The sequence below is a fragment of the Petaurus breviceps genome, unplaced genomic scaffold (assembly GCF_028583685.1).
Source record: "Petaurus breviceps papuanus isolate PSGF00001 unplaced genomic scaffold, PetGlider_PUasm1.0 91133, whole genome shotgun sequence".
Lineage (NCBI taxonomy): Eukaryota > Metazoa > Chordata > Mammalia > Diprotodontia > Petauridae > Petaurus > Petaurus breviceps.
The window spans coordinates 30,797,813-30,810,684 of record NW_027187419.1 but is presented as its reverse complement, the minus strand read 5'-3'; the positions used below and the strand labels follow the sequence as shown (position 1 = coordinate 30,810,684).

The following is a 12,872-nucleotide window of genomic DNA, read 5'->3' as shown; positions in this document are numbered from 1 at the left end:
GACCTGTGTGCTTGCTCTGGTTGGAGATTCAGTAGACTGATGCCACACTCAGCCGTTGTCGGAAAACCCTTTTGGTCCCAAATGATTGGATCTTAGGCTTCCCTTTGGTTTGTGGTTCTTGCTCTGGTTATACCTCTGTGGGCTTCGGACTTAACTGGAAGTTGGAACTGAGAACACACTCTTCTCCTGGGGTGGAAGCCAACAGCCTGCTGCTTGTTTCTGAATTTGCTTCTTGCTGGGGCCCGCTGACCATTCCTGATGCTCAACATCACATTTAGGTGCAATCTACCCTAAATCTGTCACCTGGAACTAGGTATTGAGCAACTGAACAGTCAGTTGACAACAGTTTCTGTATCTTACACAAGTTTAGGCTCCTCTGAGTTGTATCTGGGACCTCCTCTTACCTTGGTGCAGAGCCTCTCTCTGACCAGGATTTCTGCCTGTCATGCTTCTAACCAGACCTTGTGCCCAGTGTCTGCAGACTTCTCTGACTGTATCCCTATACTGACCTGGGCTGGCAAAATGACTCACCATGATTTTCCCTTGCATTTCCTGATCAGGATTTAGTCTATTGTGTTTTCTAGATATTTTGAGGCATTTCCCTTTGGGGTGGAGGAGGAACTGGAGCTCCTCTGTACTTTTTTTTTTTTTTGGTTACTTCTCCATCTTGGTTCCACTTTATTATTATTTATATCATTCATTTATTAAGCACTTACTATCTGCCAAGCAATATTCTAAGTACTAGGGACACAAAGAAAAGCAAAAATGCAGCCCCTACCCTCAAGGCACTCACACTTTAATGAAAAAAAAGAGCCACATATGAGCCTTTGTAGAGAAGATACCTACAGGCAAATGGGCAATCCTAGAGGGAAGGCGCTAGGAGCTGAAGGAGGTAGGTGCGGGGAAAGGCCTCTTAGGAGATGAACAGACGATAGACCAGTACAGTTAGGTCATAGAAAATATGGAGGGGGGTAAAGTATAAGAGGAATAAGAATAAAAGAATAAGAGGAATAAAGTATAAAGGTAGGAAGGGTCCACGTTTTGAATGGCTTTAAGTGTCAAAAGAAAGTTTATATTTGATCAGAGAAGTAATAGGGAGCCACTGAAATTTATTGAGTAGGGGTAACATAGTTATAGCTATAATTTAGGAAAATCCTTCTAGCAACTGACTGGAAGATGGATTGGAATGGGGAAAAACTTGAGGCAAGGGGACCACAGGTTATTTAAATAGTTGAGGCATAAGGTGATGAGGGCCTACACTATATTGGAGGCTGTGTGAGTGGAGAGAAGGGGAGTTATGGGAGATGTTGCAAAGGTAGAAATAAAAAGATTTGACGACAAATTGGATGTATAGGATGAGTTTGAGAGAAGAATCAGAGGATGACATCAAGGTTGCCAAACTGAGGGAGTGGGAAAATGGTGCCCTGGCCAGTATTAAGAAAGTTGGGGAAAGGGGAAGTTTGGACACAGTGAGTTTGAGATTCTTATGGGCCATCCAGTCTGAGATACCCAAAAGACAGTTGGTGATGTGAGATCAGAGATCAGAAAGATAACTAACCAGAAAGGGAGGACTGGAAATATAGATTGGGGAATGATCTGCATAGAGAAGATAATTGAACTCACTGGACCTGATGATATCACCAAGTGTAATGGTAATGGGGATTTGAAGATCTTCCCTGCCCCTTACACTTAGCACTTTGTTTCAAGAAAAGTACTTAACACCTTGTTTCAAGTTCATTAAGAAACAGAATTTGTGAATCCCACAGTGGGAGGAACTTGCTGATGCAACAGGAAGGGGTGGGGCAGGGAGGAGTTAATGACCAGGATGAAAAGCTGAGCACAAGCTGAAAATGAGCCAGGACTTCTGGGAGCAAGCTAAAAATCGAGAACAGAACTTGTGGTGGCAGAACTGAGAACTGAAAAGAACTGAGAAGAGAACTGAGAAGTGAACTGAGAATTGAGAAGAACTGAGAAATAAGAAGAGAGGAGAACTGGGAGGAAGCATGGCTGTGGTGCCAGTACTTTGTCTGTTTTGATGTTACTTTGTCAGATTCGTCTGCTGATAGAAGATGGTGCTGTTGTTACAGAAGCCCTGGGATCTTACTGCTGGTTTAGAAGCCCTTAAAGAGGATTTTCTTGTTGTATACTTAACAGAAATCCTGGAGGAGGGTCTTGCTGAAGTTTTCAGAGGTCCTGGGACTATATTGATGATTTGTGTTGATTTCTTAGACCTTGTTGTTGGGTCTCTGTTGATTTCACAGGCAGAAAGTGAATTGATAAGGGTGCTGGCAATGTGATTGAATGTAATTGTGGCTTTGTTAAGCTTTGTCTTCCCAGGAACAGAAACTGTGAAGGACCTGAGGTGGACTAGACACTGTGAGCTTCAATATGGAACAGGAACTGCACAAGGAGCTGAACAAGGAACTGAGAGCTGTCTGCCTTTGAATTCAGGTGACAGTTGGGTAGATTTGGGCAGGAGCTGGGACCATGGAAGAGGAACCATGGAAGCTGAGAGCCTGCCTCGAGTCAAGATGAAAGAACCTCTCCTTGGGTATTTAATGCAAACTGAGAAGATCATGATCTACTGTGGCCTAGGGGTGGAGGACTTTGTACTCTGTATTCTGTACTTTTTCAGGATGATTGAATTAAGGATGATTGGAAGCTAATCTCCAATTAAGAAGAAAGAAGACATTTTGACTGAGAGATTAAGACAATGTGACCAAGGTGTGGATAACCTTGACTTTTGTACTTTGCGTCCATTAAGGAGGCTTGCCTTAATGATCGAGTTACTAATGACTGTTATCTTTTGCTTAAAACTATGTGACTACTTTGGTGAAAACTATGTGGCCACTTTAGTGATAAGTTGTTAAGTTATAGCATTGTGAATGCTGTACTTTGATTTCTGTAAATGTTTTGTCTTAGTTTGTTACTAAATAAATACAGAGTTCACTATACTATGTAATCAGAACCTTGAAGCTATTCACAGCAGCAGTCCTCTGGCAAGCTGCTCATGCTTGGCTTTACACCAAGGAAAATAGTATAGAGAGAGAAGAGAAAAGGGCTGAGGATAGACCCTTTAGGGATACCTACAGTTAGTGGTATGACCTAGAAAAGGAGACTTACAATTCTTCATAATTAACGAACAATATTTGCACATCATCTTTCTCAACTAGCATGTTTACGAACCTGAAAAATATATTCTTTGTTTCTATTATTTAGTTCTCATCATGTATCTTTAAGATCTTGTTTGTATCATAGTTTGTTTAGCTTTATAGCTTTCTTTTCTATTTTTTTAGTGAAGTTACAATTTAATCAAAAGAATTGTTAAACTATTCCACTATGATTATTTCTTTACATCTACTATGAAGTTCTTTTTACAATTTTTTTTCAGAATTATTCAGTACATATACACGTGTGTATGTATGCACACATTTATATACTCTCATTTTGGAAAGAAATTTTTGTTATTACAATATGTAATATAATGTCATTGTTTATCTCAATACAGTATGGTTTTAATTCAACTGAGAATGATATTATTAATGTCATGGTAAATTTTATAACACCTTTAATTTTGAATCTCCTAGAGCTTTCTGGGTTAAATGTGTTTCCTTAGGAGCAAATTATTTAATTCTGCTTTTTAATTCATTCTGTACCTCTTTTCTGTTTTTTATCTTTTTGTGGGGAAGGATTTAGTTCATTTATATCTCATGTTACAATTAATAGGTTTTTCTTTTCATTAGTCTTATTGTAAGGAAATATATGATTTTTAATTCTTTTTAATATTGATCCATATTAGAATCATTATTAAAATTCTTCTACAATATTAATAACACTGTAGGTTATTTTAATTTGCATTTCTATTTTATCCAAGGCAGAAGATTTGCCCTGGAATTATCTGCCCTTTTCTCCTTTCTCCTTTGAAGAAAGTTTTTCTTATAATTTCTCTGAAATATCCTTCTGTTGATACCTTTAGTAATTTAGTCAGCACAATGCTTTAAAGTTCTATTCTCACATCTTGTTAGCAACTCTTCTAATTTGATTTGAGAAGTTTGAGTTATTTTAAATATTTATCCCTTTCTCTGGGAGGATTATTTGTTTTTCAAAGATTTCTTTGAAATTTTTACAGCTCTCTGAAAACCATTCAAAGGCTGCTTCTCAAATAACCATTTCTTGCCTTCATAGAGTATGTTGAGTTTTTTGAGGAGATAATTCTTGGTTTATGGTTCATGCTTCTTAATTTTGTAAATGTTGAATTCCTTCTTCTGCAATCCTATCTTTTTCTCCTTCAAAGTTCCATTTTCTTCATAATTATTGTTCCTGTGACTGACTTATTCCCTTCGAGTTGCTTGTAATATATTTTTTCTTCAGCAATGTAATGTTGGAATTTAGTAACAAATTATCTAGGCATGTAAACTATTATTGTTATCCTGTTTAGATCTAATTTTTACTTTAGCAAATTTTGGAAAAAATTATTGGATTTCCCTAAATACCATACTCATATTCTTGTATTTTTCTTAGTTCTCTGTGATGTCAACAATTCCAAAATTGCTGAGTGTGATTTGTTGTCCTGGTCCATCAGTTGGGTCCACATGTTGTCCCACAGTCTGGACCAGGGGGTAGGGCTTTGATTTCAGGGCCACACTTGAGGACCTAGAGGGCCACATGTGGCCTTGAGGTCGCAGGTTACCCACCTCTGACTCTTTGGACAATTCAGTGATATCTTGAACCTCTATCACCAACTGCTCTGCATGGTGTACAATTCTGTTTTCTATTATTGTTGATGGAGCCTGTGAAATTTAGGAGGTTTTCTCTTGTATTCTCCATAGTGGTTTTTTTTTTTTAAATTATCTCCTCTTAACTCTATTTTGGAATCTTAGTTCTCACTTAATTTCCTTCTTACCTCAGCCCTTCTTTTATTTGATGTTGTGATCTTCTTATCCTTCTTTTATTCTTTCTTTTTTTTTTTTTTTAAAGCAATTGGGGTTAATTTGCTCAAGGTTACACGGCCAGTTTTTTTTGTGTGGGTATTAAGTATCTGAGGCCGGAACCGACGGCAGGTCCTCCCGACTCCAGGGCCAGCGCCTTTACTCACTGTGTCACCTAGCCACCCCTCCTTCTTCTATTCTTGATTAAATCTTTAGAATGCTTTGGCAGCTAGGTGATAAAGTAGGTAGAGCACTGGGTCTGGAGTCAGGAAGACTTGAGTTCAAATTTGACCTCAGATACTTACTAGCTTTAGTGTGATCCTTGTCACTTAGCTTCCATTTGCCTCAGTTTCCTCAACTATAACATGGGCATAATGGAATTTTTAGTAGCACCTACTCCACAGAGTTGTTGTGGGGATCAAATTAAACAATACGGGAAAGCACCTAGCACAATGCCTGGTATGTAGTAGGTGCTTAATAAAATGCTTGTTTATTTCTTTGAAGATGCCTCTCTGGAGATCTCACACACTTTCTTTGTTTAGTTTCCATTATTGATTAATTTGTTCTGTGGTATTTTTTAGTATGTTGACACTGTTTTGTTAATTTTTAAATGTTTTGGTTGTTTTTTAGAATGAAAATTTTTTTTTTTAGCATTTTCTCCCTTTTTTTTTTTTTTTGCTTTTGGTGTGTTGTGTAAAGGACCTAACTCCCTTCAAACCTAATCTTTCAGAATATTAAAATAAGAAATATTCCCACTTTACACTTCAGCCAAAGAGTCTGTTTCCCTTCTGAAAGTCTGTTTCCTTTGGTTTTTCTTCTTTCTTTTCTAGCTCTTAATGGTTATCTTTTTGGAAACTTCCCTGAACCGGAGATATGTGTGGGAGACTCTGTGTCCTGGCACTTATTTGGAATGGGGAATGAGATTGACATCCACTCCATCTACTTTTACGGGAACACCTTCACCAGCCGAGGACATCGGACCGATGTTGTCAACTTGTTCCCAGCCACTTTCCTTACCTTAGAAATGGTAGCTGAGAACGCTGGGAAGTGGATGATCACCTGCCAAGTCAGTGACCACCTACAAGGTAAAGAGATAGAGACTGTTGATAAGGAAGCATAGAAAGTTACAATCCACTCAATTCGACAATCATGAGGTCATATTTCACAGATAAGGAAACTGAGTCCCAAAGAGGTTAAAATGACTAGCCTAAGGCCACAAGGTACTAAGTGAAGGAGGAAGGATTTGAACCCAGACTCTCTGACATCTTTTCCATTATACTACATGGCTTCCCACCAACCACTAGCATTCATTGATCAGACATTGAATACAAAGCAAGATATGTATGAGCATCCTCCCCTCCAAATGTCATATTCCATTAGACTGTGAGCGACTTCATAAGGAACTTCCATCCTTTGTCTTTGCATCCACAATATCTCACATGATATCTTACAGATAGAAAGTAATTTTTTGCTCGATGGTTTGCTTATTAAAACTTGCCAAAAGGGAAAACAAGGCTGACGCAGGTTAATATATACATGTACAAATATGTGCATATGTTACAACATTTATTTAGCAAATATCTATTAAATGACTACTCAGTTAAAGGCCACTTTCTGACCCTGAAGAAGACACTCTCCTTTGCCACACAAGGAGCTATATGATAGTGTTTCTCCCCTTATACTGTTTTAACCTATTACGGGAGATAAATCAATTAATCAACAAGTGAGTCACCATGCTAAGCCCTAGGGATTCAAATACAAAGGTGAGAGTCTCTGCTTTCTAGGAACCCACCTCTTGTTAGAAGAGACAACATATAAAAGAAAGCTTAGCTGGAGGGCAGATGGAGAAGCCTGAAAGTCTTAGATACTATATATAGGTCGGATGATGCCTGTGGTCAACAGGGAACAGAGATGGAACACATGGTAAGTCATAGAGTATCTTAGGAGGCAATGGCAGAGTACCTGGTAAAGCCTAGTGGTCATCCATTTTATCAGAAGAAACAGAGTTGGTGATTCCCACCTCAGACAAGTTATGGAAGCAGTCAAGCATCCCAGATGGGCTTAGAGGGGCCCCGACTTGGGGCAGGACTTAAGTGGGAAGGCAAGGGTGCATGGGAAGGGTAAATAGTAGCAGGTCTTCTCACTGCTGAGATAGGTCCTTATGGAAGTCTGGGCTCCTGGGCAATATTAAAAATAATAACAACAACAATAAAAATCATCACTAGCATTTATATAACACTTTATAGTTTGCTGAGTGCTTTACAGACATCATCTCATTTGATCCTCCCTTCAACTTTGTAAGGCAGGAGCTATTATTATCCCTATTTTAAAGATGAGGAAGTTGAGAAAGATAGAGCTGAAGTGACATGCCCAGGGTCATGTAGCTAGTAAGTGTCTGAGGCCAAATTTGAACTGGTCTCTATCCACTGTACCACCTTTGCTTCCTGGGAAGAAGGAAGTAGAAGGAGGGAAGGGTGTGTTCAAGGTGGTAGATTTTCCCACTGTCTATTTTACTTGGTTGATTTTCTGCAAAAAAAAAATGAAATATGACTCATGTTAACATTGCCTAGCCAGTCTTAATAATGGTACATAATATGGGAAAATGAGCAGAAATTTGTGACATTTTTATCATGAAACCATCACCTTTTAACAATAGCAAGGCCCTTTGGGCTAATGTTAAGATTATTTAGCAAATATTGATTATAGATGACAGTTAGGTTTTTCTTGCAATGTAATAATATACCCTGAAAACCACTGGCAGTATCAGAAAATTCTTTAAAAACAGGTAGCCATCAGCAATATTTTAACTTCACTCATAGTTTTCTTCTGTTATACAGCGGGTATGCTGGGACAATATGATGTCAAGACATGCACGAATAATATTTATCAAGCCACCCTGCAAGGCCGGGAGAGAAGTTACTTTATTGCTGCAGAAAAAGTTCTTTGGGACTATGGTCCTCAGGGTTATGATAAGTACAGTGGCCTGCCCTTAAATGCCACTGGCAGGTAAGATTCTGCCCTTTGCTAGGTCATTACTGCTAGAGTAGATACTGTTAAAAATTCTTATAAGAAAAATCCATTGTGTCCTATTGGAGAATTAAATACCTCCCTATTAAGTCTCTTGCCTACTTCATATAGATCTAAAGTAGAGGTTCTTAATGTGGGGTTCAAGAACTTAAATTTTTTTATAACTGGATTTCAATATAATTGGCTTTTCTTTATTTTATCCTATGTATTTCATTTTATGGATTTAAAAGCACTGTTGTAAGAAGGGGTTCATAGGCTTCACTAGACTGGCAGTAGATGTCTATGAAACACAAAAAAGGGTTAAGAATGCTTGGTCTAAAGGTAAGACAAAGAAAACAATATGGCAGAATCTCATTGAGCAGTTGAATGGAATGACAAAGAAGACTATGGCTCAGGTCGTAATGGCCAGGATTTGATACATTAAATTTGTCATGGGATTGCTGTTCTTCATTACCATATATGGGTGACCTGTATAGAATTCAACTGGTCATTCAAGAAAAATAAATTTTTATTGAGTATCCATAATGTGCAAGGTTGTTCTAAAACTTATAATCAGTATAGTTTTAGAATGAAATATGTATTATTGTACACTTCTTTAAAGAACAGTAATTCATGCATAGCCTATTAAGTAACTTTTTTTTTTTGCTTTTTGGAGGGGGGAAGGTAGGACAATTGGGGTTAAGTGACTTACCCAAGGTCACACAGATAGTTTTTTGTGTATGTTAAGTGTCTGAGGTCAGATGTGAACTCAGGTCCTCCTGACTCCAGGCCAGCACTCTAATCACTGCATCACCCAGGCACCCCAGTATTAAGTAATTTTTAATCAGAATATTTTTATCAGTAATAGTATATCCTTATTCAGTTAGCAGTAGAAATCTATTGAAGAGTCTTGAGTAGAGGACTGAGATCTCAGATGATTAGGAAATTATTATTTATTGTATTTATCAATTTGAGGTAATGAGAATTTGTTATGCAAAGAAAATTTATCTATTTCTTTGTAGAAAATCTTAACAAATGTTTGTTGAATTACTTTTTAAAAAATGTATCAGATGTCTATCAAATACAGAGCACTGTGCAAGGCAAAAATCAGTTCAGTTCTACCCCCATAGAACTTATATTCTAGTGGAAAGACAAACATATACAGAAATAATCAAAATATGAAATCTAGTCCTTGCTGGATCCAGTCCTTACTAATAGGGAAAGACTTCATCCTTTTTAGCTAGAGCTCTGTGAAGGGCAGTGGCGTAACATTTTTTTTTTTGGTGGATTCATGGCTACTTATCGTCATACTTATTGTCACACAAACCTTTCATGGTCTGACTCCTGTCTACCTTTCCACACTTATTTCACATTGCTGAATTTGTGTATTCTCAGTTATAGCCAAACAGGTCTATTTGCTGTTTCCAGATCCTGGCATTACATCTCCCACCTCTATGACTTTATATTTGGTGTCTTGAATGCCAGAAAAGTATCCCCTTCTTACCTCCATCCTTTTGAACAGGGGTCCTTAATCTGGGGAATAAAAACTTGGCTTTTTAAAATAAAAAATATACACTTATAACTGCATTTTAATATAATGTCTTTCCTTTGTAATCATAAATATTTTATTTCATGTATTTAAAGCCATAGTTCTTAGAAAGGGTCCATAGACTTCACTAGACTGCAAAAGGGATCCATACCATAAAAGAGATTAAGACCTCCTGCCTTAGAATTTTTAGCTTCCTTGAAGGCTCATTAGGTACCATAGAAATCTTTGCTGATTATCCTAGTTACTAGTGCTTCCCCCACTCTCCTCAAATTGCATTATATTTATTTATCTGCTTAAGAGCTGTATTCCCTCAGCAGAATGCCAGTCCTGTTTTCCATTTTGTTTTTGTACCCTCATTGCTTTGCACATAGTTAAACATAAATGCTTATTGAATTGGATTGAGTTGCTAAGGTACAAATGTTCCCAAACATCTTTTTTTTGTTGTTTTTTTTTTTGGAGGGGGGAAAGTAGGACAATTGGGGTTAAGTGACTTGCCCAAGGTCACATGGCTAGTTTTGTGTTAAGTGTCTGAGGTTGGATTTGAACTCAGGTCCTCCTGACTCTGGGGCTGGTGCTCTATTCACCGTGCCACTTAGCTGCCCCAAGAGGAACGGTATCAAGAAGTGTGTTCCCAAACTTCTACCAGATTTTTTCATTTTCAGTTGGTTAACTGGCCCTAGGGACTCTGTTGAAGGATACTTACTCAGGACTTGTCCAGAATCTCTTCTGGTGGGTCAGAGAGATGAAGAGCTCATGCCCTCTAATCGAGGCATTTGGTGCACATGTGGAAATGTTCTCAATCAGGTTCCTGCATCCTTTCACAGTGAATCTGAGCCATTCTTCACACAAGGGGAAACTAGGATAGGAGGAAAATACTGGAAAGTTCAGTATGTGGAATATACTGATGCAACTTTTACCAGAAGAAAGAGCCGGTCTGGGGCAGAAATCCATCTTGGAATACTTGGTACAGTAAATCATTCCAAATATTTCAACCCGGGGGACAGATTTCTGTTGTGAGAACTGATGATTCTAAATAGATTCTTCTCTCCCTCCCCTTTCTTTCCCTTCTCTCCTGCTTTCACTTTCCCCCCATCCTCAATCTCTCACAGGCCCAGTGATCAAAGCTGAGGTGGGTGATACAATAATAGTGACCTTTGCCAACAAGGCAGACAGGGTCTATAGCATTTTGCCCCATGGTGTGTTCTACAACAAGGCATCTGACGCGGCACCAAACCTTGATGGTAAGTGCTGGTCTTTGTGTACAAATGCAACTGATCAAAGCATGAGCAGATTCACTAGCTCAATTCAGTTCAACAAACATTTATTAAACTCGTTTCAGGAGCAAAGCACTATGGTAGTGTCGCATGAATTTACTTAATCAATTCAACTAATACCAATAAGTCAAAATGAATCAGAAGCAGTTTTTATTATGTTCACAGGGTGCCGCTCTCCACACCCTCTCCATTGACGGGGAATGCACCATTCACAATTCAGCAAACAATATTTACACATTATATGAAACTAAGAAAAAGGAAGATTACTAAGTCATTAAAATTCAGGTGGCCATATAAAGAATAGTACACTTGTTAAAAGAAAATCTATATAATTTGCTATAGGAAATAGATAAGGGCAATATCTTCTAAGGATAGCTAGTCTCACTAAATCAAAGAAAACTGCCCATTAGACCAGAAAAGGAAGGAGGATATTCCCCAGACTCTGGAATCTTTCACCTTCAGCAACTAACTCTTTTTGTACCAATAAGAGGAGATAAGGAGACAAAGAAGGACAATAGTTGTTGTTCATGAAGGGTCGTGTATAGCAAAATGGTAAATACAGAACAGAATGGAGTCAATTATGCTCCTCCAGAAATTTGCTTTCGACAGTAGGGACTGGGGCTGTAAAGATAGATAAGACACTCTGCTCACAAGAGAGTTTTCCATTTAATCGGAAGAAAGACAGGTGCATAAATAACTAGGAACAAGGCATTGAAGAAGAGAGAAAAATACAAAGGGCCAGTCTAGGGGAAGGACAGTGAGAAATCTGAGGAAGGATGACTTTCAGAGAGAGCAGGTTAGAGAACTGGTGGGGTCAGGAATGGCTTTGCATCAATGTCACCTGAACTGTGTCCTACTTTAGTCACTTAACCCCCATTTGCCTCATTTTCCCCTTCTGTAAAGTGGGGGAAATAATTGCACCTACCTCTCAGAGTTGTAGTGAGGATCAAATGTAATAATACTTGCAAAGTGTCTGGTACATAGTAAATGCAATAGAAATAGTAGCTATTATTATTAGTTGGCTAGTCGTTAGTTTTGTTCATTTATAAAATTTATATAATAGTCATTTATATAATTATAATTTATTAGTTTATATAATGTGATTTTTTATAAGTATTAGTTTGTTAGGAGATATTTTTCAGGGAAGATTGAAAAAGATGGTATGAGTGAAAACAATAGAATGCTTTTGTATTCTGTATTCAATTCATATCAGTCTTATATGGTCTTTGATTTGTAGCAATCAAATATTTATTTGTACTTGTAATTGTGTACTTAACATTTGGAAGGTACAAAGGAGTAAAAGGCATATTTCCTGCCCATAAGGAACTTACAGCCTAGCCAGGAAGAAGACATACACATATGGAACAATTAGTAAACAAATGTTCCTATAAATATATTACCATGCAATGTAGTGTAACAACTTTATGGGGCAAGATAAATGGTATGTTATAATAGTATGTGTACATATAGTATAATGTAGTATAGTATGTATCTTCTTGTTCTGTTGTTTCAGTCTGTCCAACTCTTTGTGACTCCATCTGAGGTTTTCTTGGCAAAGATATTGGGGAGGTTTGCCATTTCCTTCTCCAGCTCATTTTACAGATAAGAAAACTAAGGCAAATAGGATTAAGTAATTTGCCCAAGGTCACACAGCAAGTGTGATTTGAACTTAAGAAGATGGTATATATAATAATGTATGTTTATCTTTATCTATGAATGGTGACTACTGAAACTTCTTCTCTCTTTTGTCTTCATTTTGCCTTTGGAGGGTGTTCAACCCTCATCTTTTCTTTTACTGCCTCAGAGTTTGCTGCCAAGAGCTTTAACTAGGGAATGGTTATCAGGACATTGACTCCAGGATGACAAATTTACAGGATGCTGATAACAGTCAAATTATTTTAGCAGTATAGAAAGAAAACAGAGCTTGGCATCTAATTAGCAAGAGTAATTAGTCAAAATAAGAAGCTATTAGAACTCCTCTCCCACCTTATTAGCTCTTCCCCTCTCTCCCTCCACTTTATGTCACTTGCCTGTGGCACAAAAAAAAATGCCTAGTTTAGTTCTGCTGATTTGTACCTGACACCTCTATATTCAGAATCCTGATTATTGCTTTTT

At 37.8% G+C, this 12,872-nt stretch overlaps 1 protein-coding gene across 1 annotated transcript in view; it reads left to right on the top strand.

The window, feature by feature from the left end:
• HEPHL1 (hephaestin like 1) overlaps window positions 1–12,872 on the top strand; it is a 93,537-nt gene that overhangs the window by 38,576 nt on the left and 42,089 nt on the right. The window contains exons 5-8 of the mRNA XM_069079896.1: window positions 5,759–6,013; window positions 7,766–7,934; window positions 10,308–10,447; window positions 10,593–10,724. Coding sequence (XP_068935997.1) covers window positions 5,759–6,013; window positions 7,766–7,934; window positions 10,308–10,447; window positions 10,593–10,724 — 696 coding nt within the window. The remainder of the gene's footprint in view (window positions 1–5,758; window positions 6,014–7,765; window positions 7,935–10,307; window positions 10,448–10,592; window positions 10,725–12,872) is intronic.